The 22,656-nt window shown below is 42.6% G+C and overlaps 1 protein-coding gene across 1 annotated transcript in view; it reads left to right on the forward strand.

Annotated features, from left to right (window-relative positions):
- Positions 1–22,656, forward strand: part of C8A (complement C8 alpha chain) — a 66,840-nt gene that overhangs the window by 24,990 nt on the left and 19,194 nt on the right. Inside the window, exons 4-7 of the mRNA XM_044236421.1 lie at positions 588–735; positions 5,830–6,019; positions 8,227–8,427; positions 10,351–10,591. Of these exons, the coding sequence (XP_044092356.1) occupies positions 588–735; positions 5,830–6,019; positions 8,227–8,427; positions 10,351–10,591 (780 nt within the window). The remainder of the gene's footprint in view (positions 1–587; positions 736–5,829; positions 6,020–8,226; positions 8,428–10,350; positions 10,592–22,656) is intronic.

Below are 22,656 nucleotides of genomic sequence, written 5' to 3' on the forward strand. Positions count from 1 at the left end.
GTGTAATGGGCACAGGCCCACGGTCCAATGACCCTCACAGGCAGGGCATGCCCTGATCTGTGTTGGGGAAGTCAGAACAGGCTTTAAAATAGCACTTGAACTGAGACTTAGAAAGCAGCAATGAATTTGCTAAGAACAAGAATGTGCAAACACATCCAGGGATTTAGGGACTGGCAATAGGTGCAGAATGATTGCAGGTCAGGGCCCTGGGAAGAGAGGCCGGATGGGTCCAGTAGGGTACTGGGGATCAGACTGCGGCATTTGGAAGAATGGGAATGGGAGCTACAGAAGGCTATGGGGTAGGGGGATGACATGGCCACGCTGACATTTTAGGGAGATCACAGGAGCTGCCACGTGGAGCATGAGTTTTAGAGAGGAGCCTGCTGCAGAGCCTGAGCTGGGGGCGAGGCTACAGGTGGGAGACAGAGAGGCTGGCAGGAAGAGGGAGTGAGGATGGAGAGATGATCATGGAAAGGGGTGAGGGGCTGTTTCAGAAGTGGGATGGATTTGGTGACTAAGGATGCAGGTCACCGGGAGAGGGAGAGTCTTGGAGGCTCTGGAAGCATCTACAGCCTCTCTTCTCGCAGGTCGCTGCCTGAAACGCCACCTGGTGTGTAACGGAGACAATGACTGCCTTGACGGCTCTGACGAGGATGACTGTGAAGATGCCAGGGTCCCTGAATTTGACTGCTCCCTGTATGACCCCATTCCAGGATCAGAGAAAGTGGCCTTGGGGTGAGTCCTGCCCTCAGGTTGTTTGGGAGCAGGGAATGGTTGCCCTTCAATCACGAGTATTATTTTAAGGACAGAAGAAGATCTTAGTGCCGTGTGTCTGGTGAGGCAGCTCCCACTATCTCCCTGAGGTGGGATACTGGTCCACTCGGGTGACTATCTCTTGGGTGACTATTACAAAATGCCACACACTGGTGGCTTATAAGCAACAGAAATTGATTCCTCATAGTTCTTGAGGCTGAAAGTCTGAGGTCAAGGTGGTTGTAGGTTGGCTTCTTCTGAGGCCATTCTCCTTGGCTGTCCTTCCTTCTGTGGATGTCTGGGTTCTAATCTCTCTTTGTTTTTTATTTTTATTTTATTTTATTTTTATTTTTTTTGTTTGTTTTTTTTTTTCATTTTTTTCCAATTTATTTATTTTCAGAAAAACATTATTCATTATTTTTTCACCACACCCAGTGCTCCATGCAAGCTGTGCCCTCTATAATACCCACCACCTGGTACCCCAACCTCCCACCCCCCCCCGCCACTTCAAACCCCTCAGATTGTTTTTCAGAGTCCATAGTCTCTCATGGTTCACCTCCCCTTCCAATTTACCCAAATTCCCTACTCCTCTCTAACGCCCCTTGTCCTCCATGCTATTTGTTATGCTCCACAAATAAGTGAAACCATATGATAATTGACTCTCTCTGCTTGACTTATTTCACTCAGCATAATCTCTTCCAGTCCCGTCCATGTTGCTACAAAAGTTGGGTATTCATCCTTTCTGATGGAGGCATAATACTCCATAGTGTATATGGACCACATCTTCCTTATCCATTCATCCATTGAAGGGCATCTTGGTTCTTTCCATAGTTTGGCGACTGTGGCCATTGCTGCTATAAACATTGGGGTACAGATGGCCCTTCTTTTCACGACATCTGTATCTTTGGGGTAAATACCCAGGAGTGCAATTGCAGGATCATAGGGAAGCTCTATTTTTAATTTCTTGAGGAATCTCCACACTGTTCTCCAAAGAGGCTGCACCAACTTGCATTCCCACCAACAGTGTAAGAGGGTTCCCCTTTCTCCACGTCCTCTCCAACACATGTTGTTTCCTGTTTTGTTAATTTTGGCCATTCTAACTGGTGGATGTCTGGGTCCTAATCTCTCTTTGTTTTTTAACGATTTTATTTATTTAAGAGGGAGAGAGCAGGGGGAGGGGCAGAGGGAGAGGGATAGAGAGAATCTCAAGCAGATTCCTCTCTGAGCACAGAGCCCTATGCAGGGCTCCTTCTCATGACCCTGAGATCATGACCTGAACTGAAATCAAGAGATGGATGCTTAACCAGATGAGCCGCCCAAGCGTCCCTCTTCTTCATCATCATCATCATCTTCTTTTTTAAAAAAGGTTTACTTATTTTAGAGAGAGAGAGAGTGCGTGCAAGCAGAGGTAGGGCAGAAGAAGAGAGAGAATCCTTAAGCAGACTCCCCGCTGAGTGTGAAGCCCAGCGTGGAGACTCAATCCTGGGACTCGGGACTCCGAGATCGTGACCTGAGCCAAAATCCAGAGTCAGCTGCTTAACTGACTGAGCCCCCCCAGGTGCTCCCTAATCTCTTCTTATAAGGACATGAGCATATTAGATTAGGACCCAGTAGTCCCATTTTAACTCAATTCCTACATAGAAATCATGTCACCAAAATATAGTCAAATTCTGAGGTTTTGGGGTCCCAGACTTCCACATCTAAATGTTAAGGGGACACAATGCAGCCCCTAATACTAATAAAAGGGGATTTTGTTGATTTTTAAAGTGAATGTGGGCTAAACAGAATAGAAGTATGAAATAGTGAGGTGTTAACTTGATAAAAAGAATTCCCTCTTTATTGGCAAAAAGATCGCAGACCATGACCTTGCTCTCATGTGAGTCAAAGGAGCATTGAAATGTACTTCCTGAGTGTGCTTTGACCAGCAGGATGGTCCCATCTCTACTCCCAATAGCTGACACTTGGCAGTTTTTCATTCTGCTCAAGATCTCAGAAGCCTTTCCGGTCCTTTTTTTTTCTTTTTTTAATTTAAGCATGTTCTAGTTTTTAGATTTTTATTTATTGCTATAGAATTAATACATGTTGGGCATCTGGGTGGCTCAGTTGGTTAAGCTCCTGCCTTCAGCTCAGATCATGATGCCAGGGTCCTGGGATCAAGTCTCACATTGGGCTCCCAGGTTAGTGGGGAGACTGCTTCTCCCTCTTCCTCTGCCTACCACTCCCTTTGCTTGTGCACTGTCAAATAAATGAATAAAATCTTTTTTTTTTTTTAAAGAATGCATGTTTGAGGTAAAAACCAAAACTCGTCCTTCGCCATCCCCAACCTGTACTCCACTCCGTCACGCCCCCCACTTCTCTCCCTGGAACTGACCCCTGTCAACAGTTTGGTGTAGGACTTTCGGATCATGTAAACGATGCACTGACAATATATATTGTATGGAAGATATGCCCATAGGTATTGTGCATGATAGACATTAAGTCTATTTTATGTACATGGGATCATACTACACATATGGTGTGTAATTTGCTTTTTTTTAAACTTAATAATATATTTTTGAAGATTTCCTCCCACATTTTCTATTCTTTTTCTAAGCAACAGAGTGTTCTATAACAGGGGTCAGTAAACTATGGCCTCAAGGCCAAATTTAGCCTGTTGTCTGTTTTTGTAATTAAAGTTTTATTGGGATACAGCTTTCACCCTGCAATGACGGGAGTTGAGTATTTGCAACAAAGACCTATGGCCTGTAAAGCTTAACATATTTAATATCTGGTCCTTTATTTTTTAAAAAATTGCTGACTCTTCTCCCAAGGTATAACTACATGAAAATTTATTTGGCTGCTTCCTATTGAAGGATAATTAGATTTTCTCCATTTTTTCCTCTTATAAACAATGCTGCAATGAACATCCTTGTATGTTATCTTTGTACATGTGAGTATTTCTGCATAGATTTACAAAAAGTGGAATTTCTCTATATCTTTTCATTTTCAGTCTGGTGGGTTCCACAATCAGCTTTACTAAGAGTACCTAGGCTTAATAACATTTATGCTTAGAGGTTAGAGTATAATCTTAGGACTAATTATTCCTTTGACTTTTTGTTTGGCCCACCAGAGAGCCCGTATTTATAACCCAAAGGCAGAAACATGTTCAATGGGCAGAAAGACAGAAAAGTAAGGGGAAAAGTAAAAGGAAGGAACCCAGATTTTAGCGTCAAAGAAAATTTAGCTGTGACTATAGGCAAATTACCTAATTTTTTCTGAGCTTCAATTTCTGCATTTGTAAGATTGTCATGAAGTTGAAAGTTAATGTATGCTAAATGTCTGGTAGAGTGTGTATTCAATTCACCATAGCTATTACTACATCACTTCCATTAATATGAAGAAAGAGACGGAGAGAAGAGGTGAAGAAGAAAGGTAACATACCTTGAATTTGTACTATATGTCAGGTGCTCTATAATTATCCATTTATTCCTCCAAAGGCAGGTTTTATTCATAGTTAACCTCCTGCTTATCTTCTGCCTTTGTGCCTTTTCATGGAAGGAAGGAACCAATATAACAGATGCCAAAGGTAATCACTGAATGCCATGTAAATACAGAGGAAGGAACAACTATCTGTCCAGGATAATCAAAGAAAGTCAGACAGAGAGGGCAATGTTTAAGTTGGGTTTTAAAGGCTGAATAGGAGTTTGAGAGGCAGAGACAAGCAATCATTTTATTATCTATACCATAAGAGGCTTTGATTATTAGGCCTTGGATCTCTTAACCAAATCGAAATGCTTTTGTTTAGTTAACCTTCTCTTTTTTAGACTATTAAAGCTGTATTTCACCTGTGTGACACTGTACCTAAATACCGTTCAACTATCTATGGCCTAAAATGCAATTCTTGGGCAGATGGATATGAAATACCCCAGAGGGGGAAGCAAGGGAAAGTGTTTCTGGAAGAGTACTGGGCGAGGGGAGAGGAAGTATCATTTCTGGAGCGCCTAATCTGTACTACAACTTCACTTCCATTTTACTTTAATACTCTCATTTAGATGTCACAAAACCCACAAGAAGTAGTTTTATTATTTCTCTTCTTCAAATGCAGAAAACAAGCTTCAGAATGCATCCAGAATCTGTCCAGATTCACACAGCTGGTACGTGACTGAGTTAGAAATTCAACAGGAGTCTCCACGATTTTCAAATTGCACCCTCTGACATTCCATGCTGTCCTGGAGACAATGGCCTTTCTGTGGATTCGCTTTTTACCTTAGCACTGAGAGTCGATATGTTAAAGCTTTTTTTTTTTTTTTTTTTAACCCACAGAGCCTTTTTCTGAAACAGCACAAACAAAAACAGCAACGGCAACATTTATTCAGTACTTAATATATACTGAGAGCTTTCTGGTTCCTTTCCATCTTGAACTTGCATTTAACTCTTTGAGGCAATAGCATTAACTGCTTCTTACAAATGACTAAACTGAGGCACAGAAAGGTTAAGTGATTTGCCCAAGGTCACACAGCTACGTGTAGCAGAGCTTGGAAATGGACTCCGGCTGTTGGGCTCTGTGCTTGGAGTTTTGATAATGATGCATATTCATTCCTCTGTAACTCATACAACACACTTTTTTTAAAAGATTTTATTTATTTTATTTGACAGAGAGAGAGATCACAAGTAGGCAGAGAGGCAGGCAGAGACAGAGGGGAAAGCAGGCTCCTTGCTGAGCAGAGAGCCTGATACAGGGCTTGATCCCAGGACACTGAGATCATGACCCGAGCCGAAGGCAGCGGCTTAATCCACTGAGCCACCCAGGCACCCCATACAACACACTTTTAAGAGTAGCTTCTCATGGGAGCACTGTTCTAGGCGCTGATGGAGCTGCTTGCTGCTTTGGTCAAAGGGAAATGGGGGGCCTGGCTGAGCCCACTCAGGTTTCCAGTGTTACCCAAAATGAAGTTTAAGGTACTTTGAGGAACCCTAGGAGTCTGCAGAACACAGCTTGAGAAGCCACAGCTCAGACCAGCAGTAACATCTTCCAGAGGATGCCATCTTTGCCTTTCCAGTGTTCTTTCCCAGAAGCTGCCTGCCTTTTCGATTTAGGTACAATATCCTGATCCAGGAAGAAGCCCAGAGCGTGTATGATGCCAGGTATTTTGGGGGCCAGTGTGAGACAGTCTACAATGGGGAATGGAGGGAGCTTCAATATGACCCTGCCTGTGAGCATCTTTACTACGGAGAGGATGAGAAGTACTTCCGGAAACCGTACAACATCCTCATGTACCACTTTGTGGTAAGTCTGCACAGGGCGCCCGCAGGCCACTGCAGGATGGGGGCAGGGAGGGAGAGAGGCCAGTTGCTGGACGTGGACTGCTAGCTTCTGGAGATTCTACTTCCCGCACAGCTTGCTGGTGGCTGAAGCTCCCTTTCTGTCTGCTCCCACACATGCTCCATGCTGAAGGTCACTGACAGGCAAGGACGGGGCCGACGAGAGGCAGAACCGAAGTGTGGCTGCCCACCTGCCACATCTTGGCTCCATTCCATAATCAATGAAACAGATTCGAGGTCCAGTTCTCTGCTAGTCAGAAGACCTATTTCCAGTTGTGCTTGTTAGAATAGAAGGATTTGAGACCTTGAGCAGCTCCCTGTGCCTCCCTGGGCCCAGTTTCCCTCTGTATAAATTGGGGATCAGGACAGAAGGTAGCTGGGCAGGGTTCTGAGCCCAAGGTCCCCATCTCATCAAGGGCAGCTGCCCACTGGTCATCTTTCTTCCTTCCTTCCTTCCTTCCTTCCTTTCTTTCTTTCTTTAAAAAATTCCAGTACAGTTAACATACAGTGTTAGTTAGTTTCAGGTGTACAATATAGTGATTCGACCACTCCATACAACACCTTGTGCCCATCATGTTAAGTGCACTCGTAACTCTCTTCACATCCTCCCCCACCTTCCCTCTGTAACCACCTGTTTGCTCTCCATATTTAAGAATCTTGTTTTGTTTGTCTCTTTTCTCCTGTATGCCGCACATGGTATTTGTCTTTCTCTGATAACTTTCCTATCTTGGTTTTCCATATGGGATTTTGTTTATGGAACAGTTCTGCTGTTGAGAAGTGTTTGCAAGATGTGGATGATCCTTAAATCTTCTCCATCTCTAAAATTCTGTGGTTTCCTGGGCACTCGGAGCACCCCATGGCTCATGACCAGTTCCAGAGCCCACTCCCGACCATTCCTTTCCATGTCCCTTCCCCTCTGGGTGAGAGGGACACACAGACATCCCTGGGTGCTTACTATGCCCCAGATCGTATACCTCCATACAAAGCCTCTCATTTAATCTCACAACAATATAAGGAGGTAGAGATGATCACCGCCCCATTTCAGAAAGGAAAAACACCCAGAGACTTAGAGGGATAAAGTGTCAGGCTGAAAGGTGGACTGTACTAAGTGGCAGAGACAAGACTCAAACCCAGATCTAGCTCGGCAGAGCCCGGCTCTATGTCGTTTAGAAGGGAAGAGAGATTATACACATTACACGCATGTAGTCATATGCATTCTATCTTTACAGAGAGATGGTAGGATTCAAGGATTATGGACAATTACTAGTCATACTCCCCCTCCCCCAGTTTTCTCAAGAGAAGGCCAAGGCCAGGTTTATAGGGTTCCCCCCCCATCACTGGGCTTCTACTACTATCATCAAGCCTATGGTAAGCCTAGGAGGAAGACACAGACATCGCCATTCCCCTAAGCCCGAGGATGGTCCGGGGATTACATGTCCAGCAAGACAGACGAGGCTATGTTGCACAACAAAGGATTCCAAAATCTCAGCGCTTTAAAGCAACAGTGTCGTATGCAATGCTTCCGTCCCAAGGTGGAAGGGGAGCTCAGACACTTGGGACCCAAACTAATTAGGCTCCATCTAAACACATGCTCTTGTGATGGCCAAGCAAACCACTCATGTGCTTAACCGTTGCTTTCTCAGCTCAGGCCAGGCACAGGACGATGCCTCAGTCCAAGCTGGCAGAGACATATAAGCCTACTGCCTGCCTGGAATGAAGGAATCCCACATATGGGGCAACATGAGAGCATAAGTCTGCCTAAAGCGCCCCCCACCGGCTCGGCTTCCTTGCTCCTTATCTCCCAGATCCGCACCCAGATGTGGCTTTCTGGATGCCTCCATTGCAGAGATGGGCCTCTTTCTCTACGGGAAGGACGAATCCGTTGGAAAAAATCCATACCCAGAACAATACAGCATTTTATCAGAATCATGAGTGTGTGTGTGCGTTTTTAAATAAATATTTCAGCACTGCCGCTAAGCGATACCTAAACTAACTGCTGTATTTTCAGCATTTTAGTGAGTGAGCATCAGTCGGATGCCTGGAGTAGCCTTTTAACATAATTATCGATGATAATCTGCTTTTTGATATTTTACAGAGCAAAGATTTAAATACCAAGCACAAATCAGAATATAACCGTGTGTACAAAGCTAACATCTGTTTGCTCCTTTTCAGGCCCTGGCAGACACCAGACTCTCCTCAGAGCTGCACGAAGATGCACATGATCTCCTTTCTAAAATAAAAAATGACTTATCAGTGTCGGCCGGAGTGACTGTAGGTGTGGGCCCCGTAGGCAGTCCTGTGACCGTGGATGTGGGTGCATCTGGGTCACGAGGCTCTTTGTTCTTGAAGGAGATAAACAAGTATAATGAGAAGGTATTACAGCATAATGTCTGTGTCAAACAGTATTCCATAATCTACACGGAACATGTATTACCTTAATTGTATTAAAAAGTACAGTAGTAATTGAACCTGCATTTGCTCGGGTAATTGGAAATGTCTGATCAGTGGTAATCATGTTTGTTTTTCTTATTATGCTTTCACACACAGAATCATCACAAAGGGAATAAAACTGAATGATAAGAGGAGAACACTTATCACCTCACCCCATTCTTTTTCATGGTTACCTGGAGCAAACAGGGAAATACTTAGAATAGTAATGTCTTAAAGAGAAACAGCCAGGCCACGTAAACTCAGTTGGGAAGAACTCGGAAGCAAGCCTTGCTTTTCGGAATAGATTGGAGGACTGGTATGCTCCGTCCATCATTCATTGGTTCATCAAATGTTCACCACGAACTCCCCATTAATCTGAGTGACCAGGCAGTGCTTCCTTGAGGAAGGGACATCCATCCACCTAAACTGGGGTCTAAAAACTAATACAGGTTGTCCTGATGAAGAGAGGCGGGAGTCAGTGAGGGGTGCTCTGGGCCTGGGAAACAGCAGTGTGTGCAAAGGCCTGGAGATGACAGATTGCCTCACACTAACGGGATAGCAAGGCCTTCAACCAGCGGATGCGCAGGGTGGGAAGGAAACGTAGGGAGTAATGAGGATGGAGGAATCGTCAGGAGCCAGAGTAATATTTACTGAACTGATTCAGAGTATACCGCAAAGCCGCAACAATATTGATACCAGCACTGTGGATTTAGTTGGGGCTCAAAAATTATTCCGGACGATGAAAATGAAGGACTTATGAAAGTTAACTTATTTAACAATATAAATTACATTCTGGAGCTTTGCCACAAGTCATCTGTCACTCTGAAGGGAAAGTATTGTTCTGAGATCTGGCTATCCCATGGTCATGGGGACTTTTTTCAAGGCAGATGGTCTTTTCAAAATTTCACTATCCCTTGGGATTAAGGTTTACTTGGAAATAATGCCCATACACAACCCTCTTCCTCTTAATCGTTTTTGTTTTTGTTTTTGTTTTGAGAGAGAGAGAGAGTGTATGCACAAGAGAGCCTGAGCAGGGGAAGGACAGAGGAAAAGAAAGAGAATCTTAGGCAGACTCCACTTCCAGTGTGGAGCCTGACGTGGGGCTCAATCTCACAACCCTAAAACCACGACCTGAGCCAAAACCAAGAGTCAGACACTTAAGTGACTGAGCCACCCAGGTGCCCCAATCCCCTGCCTCTTAAACCAACTCAATATGACCCAAGTCCTGCCTCTTTTTTACTATCTCGGGAGCCTGCATTACTTTATTCCTTAACAGTGCAAGATTCCCACTAAAACGTAAGATCCATCATGGCAGGGACCTCTCTCTCATTCAAGATCACATTCTCTGCTCCTAGCACAATGCAAGTGATTACAGGCTCCTACACGTATTTGTTCAGTAAGTTACATCAATGGATAAGGCTGGCGCTTCCTGCCATGTCATCAAAAATACTCCTAAGCATAATTGTAACTGGATACCGAATCCTTGCATGGGAGGTTTCTTCATACAGTGCTGTAATTAGAGCAGGGAGGCATGCGGAGGTGACAATGGACTGGGGCCAGAACAGAGTGACCAGCACCATGAACCACACTGCAAGGACCAATCCAGATGAGAGCTGAGGAGAAGGGCACCTGGACAGGGGTGGTGAGAACAGAGACACGGGCATGGGAAAGGCAGCCAGGCACACCTCAGTGTTTCACAGATGCTTATAAAATAGACTACTAATAATGTATTTATGCTCATGTGTTTATATGTAAATATACATATTTCCCACAGCTACTAAATGCTACCTTTCACGTTATGTTATGTAGTAAAATGTGGCCTCTCTTTCTTCTTTTCCCTTATTCGATGGTGGTGGTTGCTGGCAGACATACAGCTTCATGAGAATTTCCACAAAGGTGCAGACTGCTCATTTTAAGATGAGGAGGGACAATATTATGCTGGATGAAGGCATGCTTCAGTCATTAATGGAGCTCCCAGAGCAGTACAATTACGGCATGTATGCCAAGTTCATCAATGACTACGGCACTCATTACATAACGTCTGGATCGATGGGCGGCGTTTATGAATATATCCTGGTAATTAACAGAGAGAAAATGAAATCACATGGTAAGTAGAACAAAACTTTATGCAAACAGCAGCCAATGCATACGTCAGGATGGGGTTTGCAGTTTTCTGAGCACTGAGTAGGAGCCATGCGTGATCTCCTGGGGGATAGCAGGGTAAGTTAACAGGCATAATACTTGTGTAGAAGGTGGCACAGTGCAGTGCTGCAATTACAGAAGGGAGATATGTGGAGGTGGCAATGGACTGGGGGCAGAACAGGGGGAGAAGAACCAAGAAGTATGTTGTAGTAGCCATCCCAGCTGAGAGTATTACTGCCTATGGGGAACTGAGGTCCAGAAGGGCGCAAAGACTAGCTAAGAAGTATCACAAACAAGATTTGAACTCAGATTTGTCTGGTTCCCCAAAACTATGTGTTTTCAATGACACTACTGTTAACCTTCTTGATAACAAATGGCATTTGGGGTTTTGTTATTTAAAATGTTAAAACTTACAAATATAGATTCTTAGTTAACGGAACAGCTATATAATCGGTCTGTGATGCTAGAAACCTGGAGCCATCCCAGATCCCTCCCCTTCCTGTACCCTGCAGATCTCAAAGAGCCTTCCATTCTGGCTCCAGAGCAGCCCTCACCCCGCCCCTTTCCTTCCTGTTCACTCTTACAGGGCTCAGCTGGGTTCCTACCTATCACTTCCCGCTGCTTTGGCTCTTAAATCTAGGGGAGGGCCCACCTCTGCAATCCACTCTCAAAACTGCTCCCAGAAGGATCTTTCTACTTTATGGATACAATGATATCCCTTATTTGCCTAAAATGCTGAATGGTTAAACTCCCTAGCATGGCATCAGGAGCTTTCATGGTCTTATGCCAAATGGCTAGAAAGGTGATTCTTAAAGTGTGGATTTTAACTGCAGCATCAGGATCAGGGAACCTGTTAGGAATGTAAATTCTCAGGACCCCATCCAAAATCTACTAAATCAGAAACGGGTGGAGGACCCAGGCAGGGCTCTATATTTTAACAAGCCCTCCCGGTGATTTTGGCGCTCACTACGGTTTGAGAATGACTGACCTCGTCAATGAGTGAGTAGAAGGCTGAGAAATCGATACCTATTTCATCCTTTCTGATGGAGGCATAATACTCCATAGTGTATATGGACCACATCTTCCTTATCCATTCATCCGTTGAAGGGCATCTTGGTTCTTTCCATAGTTTGGCGACCGTGGCCATTGCTGCTATAAACATTGGGGTACAGATGGCCCTTCTTTTCACGACATCTGTGTCTTTGGGGTAAATAACCAGGAGTGCAATTGCAGCGATACCTATTTCAAAGCAAATTCCCAGTTTCAAGAAGAGTCCCTGACTGCACAGGCCCAGGCTGTCCACTTCTTTCCTTTAGCACATTCACATAAATTCCACACTCTTTAATCTTCAAAAGAAAATTTTCCAAATTATAATATTTTTCTCATCTAGATAGCAAGATCTTTGAAAGTAAGGATTAAGTCTGACACTTATTTATCTCTTTAACTCTCAGCACAACATTAAGTGTGTAGTGAGTGTATAAAAAAAGACATGGAGTTTGAGAAGGGGCATTCATTTAGATTCCTGGTGGGATCATTTGTTAATTCATCCATCTATCCATGTATCCATTTCTTTATAATTCAAGTATCTCTTGAGTCTCTATTATGTATTTGCGTTAGAGATACGAGGGTGAGCAAATTCAAACATGGTCCCCACCCTCTGGCAGCAGACTACCTCCTTCCTAACAGAAGGTCTTAAAATCAACGTATGGATCACTAACAACATTTTACCCAACAACAACAAAGAAGAACTAGAGAATATCCTAAAGGCTTACAGGTAGTGAATATAAGTTATTGCTTCAAGGAATCTTTTCCAGCTATACCCATATGGAGTCATGACACAAAACCATGGATGATAGGTCAATATAAAAAAGGAGTTTTATCAACTTTTTAAAGAATCATTCAAGAATGTAAGGAAGGAAGCACAGTACACATTTGTTGAGGACCTACTAGGTTCCAGTGCTGTTGTGTACATTCTCATTTCGTTTTCTTGACAACACTTGGAGGTCGGTATTATCCCAGTTTTAGCCCATAAATGCTGGGGCTCCTCAGGGAGGTTAATTACTTTGCCCAGGGCTGCAGGAAGCTGGCGTCAGAACCCTGGACCTATGGTCTTTCCACCATGTGGTCCTGGATAGAGCCTTTCATTTGGGCTCTGTCTTTGGTGTTGGATTACTAATTAATTGTCTGGGGTTTCTCATGGCCCCTCCTCTTTAAAATCTGTGAGGCAGAGATGGGCTTCCAATGTGGTTAATATTCAAAAGGAGCCCACCAACAAATTGTCCCAAGGATAATTACCTCAGCTCTGTTTATAGAAAACCATATGTCGATAATAGCACAATTTGCTATTTGTGAAGAGCTGATTTTCTATAAATCCGGAAAGTTAGTGTTGCTTTTCTATAAATATGGAAATGTGCTAATCATCACCTCATCTGCTGGAGACCGCTAATAAATCAGAATTCCATTTACATATTAACCTACAAAGAATAAAAATATCTACCTTCTTTCCCTCTGACAAATAGAATCATGAACACCCTTCTCTCCATGTTTCATATTTGTCTAGTTTCTTCTTTGTTTCCGTCATCCTCTGTCTCTCTTTTCCCTTCAGGTGATTTTATTTCTCTCTCTGTCTGTCCTCTTTGTTACTGTCTTTTTCTGTGTATCTTTGATCCATATCAAATAATAATATTTATATTCTCTAAAGTGTTTGTCTCTAAGAAACACACCGTGTGGTGTACATGCATGTCCTCAAAGAGATGAGCTTGGTATGGAGCGATTTAAGTGAACACACTGGCTGGTTAGCTCTGGAGGAATCTTTTGTCCTTGGATTTGCCTCAGATCCTCTCTGGGTTCATCCCAGAGGATTTACAAGGCTGTTTCCTTCTAATGTATCCTTTAGATAAAATGCTTCTCCCTCAAAGGCAGAGTGAAACCATGCATCAAAAATAAAAGGATGCCTTATAGTTTTTAGTGTATAGGTCTTGTAAAAGTCTCTGAAATGGCAGGACACTGATGAAAGAAATTGAAGAAGATACAAATAAATAGAAAGATATTCTGTGCTCACGGATTTCAAAGAATATTGTTAAAATGTCCATACTACCTGAAGCAATCTAGGTACAATGCAATCCCTATCAAAATTCTAATGACATTTTTTTCAGAGAACTAGAACAAATGATTCTAAATATTGTGTAGAACCACAGAAGACCCCAAATAATCAAAACATTCTTGGGAAAGAAGAACAAAGCTGGGGGCATAGCACTCCCTAGTTTCAAGCTATACTACAAAGATAAAGTAATCAGAACAGCATAGTATTGACATAAAAACAGATACACTGATCAACAGAACAGAATAGAGCCTAGAAATGAACCCACGCATATATGGACAATTAATTTATGACAGAGGAGGCAAGAATATCCAATGGAGAAAGAAAATTCTCTTTAATAAACAGTGTGGGGGGAACTTGGGTGGCTCAGTGGGTTAAAGCCTCTGCCTTCAGCTCAGGTCATGATCTCAGGTCCTGCGATTGAGCCCCATATCGGGCTCTCTACTGAGCAGAGAGCCTGCTTCCCCCTCTTCTCTGCCTGCCTCTCTGCCTACATGTGATCTTTGTCTGTCAAATAAATAAAATCTTTAAAAAAAATAAATAGTGTGGGAAAAACTGGACCACTGTTTTACACTATATACAAAAATTAGCACAAATGGTTTAAAGACTTGAATGTAAGACCTGAACCGTAAGACACCTAGAAGAAAATATAGGCAGGAAACAATTGGCCTTGGCAATTTGGGGGGGCTCTAATTCCAAAGGCAAGGTAAACAAATGCAAAAATGAACAACTGGGACTAGGCCAAACTAAAAAGCTTCAGCACGGTGAAGAAACATTGACAAAATGAAAAGGTAACCTACTAAATGGGAGAAAATATTTGCAAAATATATCTGATAAGGGGTTCATACCCAAGTTATATAAAGTACTGATACCACTTAAGAACAAGGAGATAAACAAGTCAATTAAAAAGTGGGCAGAAAATCTGAAGACGTTTTTCTAGAGAAGACATACAGATGACCAACAAGCACATGAAAAGATGTTTGCCATCACTAATTATTAGGGAAATGCAAGTCAAAACCACAATGACATATCACCTTATAGCTGTCAGAATGGCTGTTATCAGAAAGACATAAGGGTGCCTCTATCTTTTTTAATTAGTATTTCCATTCTCTTTGTATAGATACTGAGTTGTGGAATTGCTGGATCATGTGGTAACTCTGTTTTTTGAGGAAACCCCATATCATTTTTGCATATTTACCTTTTTTTGATGAGAACTCTTAAGTTTTATTCTCTTAGCAAGTTTCAATGATATGATACAGTGTTATCAACCACAGTCACCATGTTATACATCAGAACTTGGTCATCTTATAATTAAAAGTCTGTACCCTTTCAACAACTTCTTCTTATTTCTCCTACCCTCAGCTCTGGTAATCACTTTTCTGCTCTTGGTTTCTATGAAGCTGATTTTTTTTTTTGCTCCTCTATTCAGTATTTGTATGTCTATGTCTGCCTTATTTAACTTACCATAACGTCTTCCAGGTCCATCTATGTCATCACAAAGAACAGCATCTCCTTTTTAAAAGCTGGGTAATATTCCATTGTATATCTGCACCACATTTTCTCTATCCATTCATCTGTTGACTTACATTGTTTCCATATTTTGGCTAGTCTGAATAATGCTTCTATGGACATGGGAGTACAGATATCTTTTCTAGATAATGATTTCATTTCCTTCGCATGTGTTCGCAAAAGTCGAATCAATGGATTGTCTATTTTAATTTCTTGAGGCGCCTCCGTTCTATTTTCCATGGTGGCTGTATGAGTTGACATTCCCACCAACAGTACACAGGGTTCCCTTTATTCCACATCCTCACCCACATTTGTGATCACTTATCTTTTTGATAATAGATGGCCTAACAGGTGCGAAGTGATTTCTCACGGTGGTTTTGATTTGCATTTCCCTGATGATGGCTGATGTTGAGCATCTTTTCATGCCTTTGGCTGTTTGTGTATCTTCTTAATCTTCCAAAGATCTGTGCAAGAAGAGGCTTCCTTACTTCCACAGATGAAGGAAATGAGGCTGAAAAGTTCTATCATTAGTAAGTGAAAAATAAAGGAGCTATTTTGAGTTATAGTCCAGGCTTCTCGCCTCTTATCCAAGCTGCCTTTTTCCAGACTCACAATCTGGGAATAATTCTGACTTCCTCTCTCTTCACACATCTCCTTAGTCACCTCCTCGGTATCTACGCTCTGGGTCTTCCTTTCCAGCCCCATGTCATTGCTCACTGGGTTATGCCATATTTTCTCTGTCAGTTCCCTCTATCCATGTTGACACATAAAATGAGAAAAGTATTAGAGATTAGCGGATATTCCATAAACGCCTTTGGAACAAACAAGGTAGTGGTCCGCTCTGGACTCCTTTTTTGTGGTTAATGTAGATAGGTCCTAACACATCTGTTTCAGCTTCTGTGCCCTTTGTCTCTCAAAATGTAACAGGAAATACAGTGTTTTATCAACATCAAAGAATCTTAAGTAAATCTGATTGGAAACTTTTATCAGGGATGCTGTAATGGAAACCATGCATGCAATAGACAGTAAATGAATGGTCCTCAAGACTCTAAGGTTCATGATTATATGGATTTTGACCATATTGCAAGACTCTGCAAAGACCTTAAGGAAAATGACTTCTGCTGATGTTTTGCCTATGAAGGAAACCAGCAGCACTGTCTGGACCTATGAAAGCAGACAGTATGGAAGTAAAAATATTTTTTCCAACTGAGATAACTTTGCTTTTCATGTAGGCACTGCCATCTGAAAGCTATTACTTTATGTCTCAGAGTCTCAGTTTTCCCATCACTAATATGGGACAATAAACTACTCTAAAGGCTGTTAGAAGAATTACCCTAGGTAATATTTTTTAAAAGCACTGTGATAAGTAAAACACCGTCCAAACAGTAGTTACTATTATAGATTCCAGTTGAGGTCAGTTAGTTGTAAAGTCATGTGATCAAGGAGTTACTATGTGACCAAGTAGTTACTATTACAGATTCCAGGTGGGGTCAGCAAGTTGTAAAGTCATGTGATCAAGGACTACAGAAGGAAAGCACATGCTAGTGTCATGGTAACAAGGAACCTAAACTTGGGAGTCAGACACATCTGGGTACACATCTTGGTTCCACTGGTTAGTAGCTACATGACCTTGATCAGGATACACAACTTCTCTAAACCTCAGTTTTTCAGGACCCAATAAGAATGATAATCAAGGTTATTTCGAAGGAAGGAATTTCGAAGCGAAATTCTAACTGCATCTTCCATGTAAGTATTTAGATATTCATCTCCCCTCAAATGCAGGATAATAGTAGCATAGCACTGTGGTTGAACACATGGGCTGTGTCACTTACTAGCTATGTGATCATGGGCAGGTTATCTAATCATTTTAAGTCTCAGTTTCTTACCCTGTTAAGCTGGAAGAATTCATGGCATTTATCTCACAGAATAGTTATGAAAAATGCATGGACATATGCACAGAAAATATTTAATACGGTGCTCAGCCTGTAAAAAGCACCCAATAAATATCAATTGTTGGAAAAGTTTCTGTTTCAGAACCTTTACCTGGATTCAAATCTCATCTCCACCATTTATTAGCCAAGTGACCTTCAGACAAATTCATTATCCTCCTTGTGCCTTAGTTTTCTGTTCTTTTAGATGAGACAGTGATAGTACCTACTTTATAGGATTCTTGTGAATATGAAATGAAACTATTTATGTGAGCATGTGGCCCAGCACTTGGCATATAGGAAGAGTTAAAAGACATTACCAGTAGTTGTTGTACTGTGGTGGTTTTATTACCGCATGCTTTATGTTGTTCCCAGCTTTTCAGTTATTAACCCTATAATGTTAACTGCCCTCTCATTTGTAAAGTGAGGATAAGATCGCCTGTCTCATAGGCCCTGCAACTGGTCAGCTCTGAAACACTGTTCAAATAGAAAGGAAATCATTATCATTGTGTCCAGCCTGCAGTGGCCAATGTTTTTGCTGTAGATTTGGAGCCTCAGCAATCATGCCTTCTCCCCCACCTGCCCATTTTTTGGATCAAGGTCATTCATTTATGTCCCTGGTACTTCATCCTGTTTTGGAGGGACTGCTTCTTCCATTCATCAAGGTCACTTTGAATTCTCATCACTATCTTTCAAAGTGTTAACAACTCGGCCCAAATGAGTGCCTGTGTTCCATCATTCCTCCCTTTGATGGAAGCCAGATAACAGTGACCCTGGGAAAGACCCTTCTAGCAAGAGCACAGTACATTCTTCCTGCCACTGATCATCCCCTTCCAGCCAGGGGCCCTGGACCAGCTAGCTGGTCTACCACCTAACTCACAGGGTAGAAAAAGCCACAGAAACACAATTAAAGCTCACTGAAGTTCATGTCAATTCTAGTACATGTGATGCCAAAGTGAGCATTGAAGTTGATGTCAGTTATAATTCCACATGCTCCCCTCCCTGCCTCCTCCCTTCCTTTACTTACTCATTCCTTCAGTTTTTCATTAACATTTATTAAGCACACAAACATGGTAAGCGCTGTCTAGATACCACATGGTTGCTCTCATCAAGGGTGTATAGAAGGTAACAGTGCTTCTCTTTGTCATAATCGTCCAATTATAGTCAGAAATGATTTACTGTGTAGACAACCAAATTGGTTGCCACCTAAAATGAGTTAATTTTTAAACTTTATTGTACTTAGAGCTAACTGAAATATTTGTTTTTTTTTTTAAAGATTTTATTTATTTGATGCAGAGAGAGAGGTTACAAGCAGGCAGAGCAGCAGGCAGAGAGAGAGGGGGAAGCAGTCTCCCTGCTAAGGAGGGAGCCCGATGTGGGGTTCGATCCCAGGACCCTGAGATCATGACCTGAGCTGAAGGCAGAGGCTTAACCCACTGAGCCACCCAGGTGCCCCTGAAATATTTGGTTTTAATAAAATATATTTATATATAATAACTCCTGATATTGGTAAAATATTCCCATCTAATATTCCAGATAATCTTCATAATACCTTATGAGGAAGTGTATTAGTATTTTCCCCAATTTTATGGAGAGAAAGCTGAGATCCAAAAAGCCTAAGTAAATCAATCAACAGGATTCAGTCAGTATTGAATCAACATTTTCTGGCATAGAGTTGTATATTGTCTAAATGCTTATTCCCCCCGCCCCCATGTTTTCTCACACATTCTATCATTCATTCTGATACCATATACGTGAGGCTCAGGCTCTAGCAGAGGTGACAAGACAGTCAGCATTTACTGAGCATTTTACTGTGTGGCAGACCCTGAGTTAAACACTTTAAGCATACTGTCTCATTTAATCCTCAGGAAAGACCTGGAAGAAGATCCTATAATCCCCAATTTACAAATTAAGTACTGAAGCTCTGTGATGTTAAATAACTTGTTCAAGGTCATGGTGCTATTCACTGGTGGAGCCAGGGGTCAAACCCAGGGACCTGTGATATTAACCAATATGCTCTAATGTCTCAGAGATGTTTCTCCTAGGATTTTTCAAACTTCAGGTCATAGCCCAGTAGTAGATTGTAAAAGAAAGTTAGTGGGTCACGATGAGCATTTAACAAAACAAAACAGAGTAAAACAGGTTGGGAAATATCCGAGTGCTTCAAAGTACGATGAAGTATTGAAACTTGTTTTATCTGGATGTATGTGGGCTGAATCATGGAGTAACGAGTATTGCTTAGTTTTCAGGGTAGTAAAGAAAGCATTAAAAATACCAGCTAGTATGTTCCACTGACTATAGATACATACTTCATTACTTTAAATAAAGGAAAAATCACAAGTAACCATAAGGAAGTCATTAGGAGGTTTATTAGTTGAAGTTCTAACTAACTGGTTTCAGAGAACAATATGAGATAGAAATTTATTCTAAGGAATTGGCTCACACAATTATGGAGTCTGACAAGTCTCCAGATCTGCAAGTGGCAAGCTGGAGACCCAGGAGAGTTGACAGTTTATTTCCTCCAAAGGTTAGTAGGCTTGAGACCCAGGAGGAGCTGATGTTTCAGTATGAGTCAAAGGCAAGAAAAAAGCTGAAGTCCCACCTTGAAGGCAGTCAGATAGCAAGAGTTCTTTCTTACTCAGGAGACGGTCAGCCTTTTTGTTCTATTTGGCATGTCTACTGATTGGGTGAGGCCCGCCCATATTAGGGAGAACAATCTGCTTTACTCAGTCTACTAGGTAAACGTTGATCTCATTCAAAAACACCTTCCCAGAAACACCCAGAATAATGTTTAACTCAATATCTGGACACAACCATGGCCTGGTGAAATCAACCCATAAAAGTAACCATCACAGGAAGGCAGACAAGGTAGAAAGTTAGAGGGAGATGTAAGTAATCATTGCCAAGACAGGCCTGGAAAGTCTCATCTATTGAGACAGTTTATCCAAATGGCAATGAGAGATGGGAGTTCTAACTGAGCTCTGTGGCAGGCAGCACCGAGTGCTGCCATGAATATCCTCTCACTCGTGCCTCTTGGCAATGCTTTGAGCTGTCTTATGGCTGTCCCCATTTTACAAACAAAGAAAACCAGGCAGTGAAAGGTATGATGTCATGTCCAAGGTGAAACCATTGTCTAGGAGCAGGGTGAGGTCCAACACAAGGACTTCTAACTCCAGCTCCATGCTTCTTGGGGTCCATCTGGATATTTTATTTCATTTGCTTTTTTATTTTTTCCACTTCTTTTTTTTTGAAACAATAAACAGGTTGTGATGCTTTGAGATTATTTAAATCAGGTTTTAAAAATTACTAGAAGAGGATTATACTCAATACTCTTTCCTAAATGCAGTTTGGGATCACTTTGACCTGCTGATCAGGAACTGTTACTGGCAGAATTGTGAAGGGTTCCCCTGCCCAGCTTGTGGTTGTGTGTTCTGAAGCTTAGGTACATTCATGGGGCCAGGAACAAGCACAGTGTGCTGGCATGTACGGCACTCAAAGAGGTGAACCTCAGAGCCTTGATGGACAGAAAAATGGTCTAAGCCAGTAATGGCAGCTGGCTTCAATAGCAGATGCTAACAGGAATATGACCCAGGACAGGCACTCATCCCAACAGGGCTGTGATCAATTAGTGATGTCTGTCAGTGGCAGCAGATGGGGAACAAGGGAATGTGGGCTGTGCATGTTTTATTCCTGTAAGAGAATGAGACAACACAGCCCAGGTGATTAAGTTGTGTACGCATAGTCACTGGGGTAGGATGAATGTGTAATTCAAGTCCCTCAGATTCTCATGTTTTCCACATTTATATATTATTGCTGTTTCTTGCTTATAATTCCCTTTCAGAAAGGTACTGAGTAGAAAACAACATTTTTCCTTCTTATCCAAAATAAAAGGTAGGAAATACTTAATCTCTGAGGAGAACCCTTCTCCTAATCTAATCTCCACCCACCCATCCATCCATCCATCCCTCCAACCACGCATCCAGTCAACGAGAACACATGATCAAGAGATAAAGGACACAGTTCCATGCCCTGGAGAAATGTACAGTTAGTTGGGGACTCAAAAAAATACAATGTGAAAATGCTCAAATGAAAATAAATACAGTAGAAGCACAAGGGAGAAAGCAACCCTCCCTTTCCTGTCCTCCCTTTTTCTAGACTCCAAAGACATTCAAACCTGAACTTCCAAAATTTAGGAGTAGGAGCTTGCCTAACAGAGAAGGGAGCTAGGGCTTTCTGGGCGGAGTGTCTCAGGAGCGTGAATGAAGCAGCAAATGGGTGAGGGTGAACGGTAGGAGACAAGTGTCCAGATTCACCCAAAGGTCGCACTCTGTTGTGGAGGACTTGCCCCTGAGGCCAGTGTGTCAATGAGAGCAATCCTGTGGCTGAGTTAGAGCAGGAAGAGTGACAATATCAGTAACCTGGAAATGGAGTCAGTGTTGGGCTCCAGAGAGCCACAAAGAGAACGCAGTTTCCGGCATGGCAAGTTGCTGGAGGCAAGCGGAGGTGACTGTTGAGAACAGGAGGGTTCCTGGCCCTGGATATGATGGTCAGTATTCAAGGGAGCATGCTCTGACCCTGCCCAGCCCTCTAGCCCCATTACTCAGCACTGGGCTGTGCTGTACTATGCTTTTGTGGACCCTCCACTTAATCGCACCTCCTCCTCCCTGGGGCTTTCTAAGAATGAATGTGCTGTTTATTCTACCTGGATTTCTGCTCCCCTCCCCATACCCTTTTTTCTCCACCTGACCAGGGCTTATCCATCCTTGGTCTCTGCTTAGATAGGACCCTTCCAGGCAGATTTTCTGTCTCTATAGTTTTGGGTTGGGAGGCTTCTTAGGTACTTCAGTGCACTTGGGATTCAGTTAGATAAACCACACTTTGCAGCTGCCTGTTTCCATCATGCATCTTGTTAACGAGGTGTTCCCAGAGTCTTGCACATAGGCGGAGGCTGGTCCACAGCAAAGGCTCAGTGTCCTTCTAGCAAGAGAGGCTGAGAATCCAAGCCATTTATGCTGGGTCCTCTCTGGAGCTTTCCGGCACTCTGCACAGTCGGGGTAGATTTCTAAAGACTCGGGCTGGACTGGACAGGGCAAAGGGTAAGCTGGGCCAGAATCTGATTGTGAACGATCTTATATTTATGGGTAAGCCATCTGGCCTGGCCCAGAGGGTCTTTTGCTGTGCCTGCTAACCAACCAGTCACCCTGAACAGACAGGCACTAGATTCTAACAGGCTCCAGGCTTTATCCGCAGTTACCATGACAACCAGACTTCATAGTGATGGATGGTATTGATTGACTGACAGACTCCTGATGTCTTGGCTTTGTCCCCATCCCCCCTAAGTCATTTACATACACATGGAACTGAGACACTCTCGACACCATTCTCCTGATCTTGCCCTGATTTTGAATTTCCACCTCTGTCACTGAAACAGCCCCAGCCTTAAAGGAGAAAAAGGTGTGATCATGTCAAAATTACCCCCAGAGCCACACTTGG

The sequence above is a fragment of the Neovison vison genome, chromosome 2, assembly GCF_020171115.1.
Source record: "Neovison vison isolate M4711 chromosome 2, ASM_NN_V1, whole genome shotgun sequence".
Lineage (NCBI taxonomy): Eukaryota > Metazoa > Chordata > Mammalia > Carnivora > Mustelidae > Neogale > Neogale vison.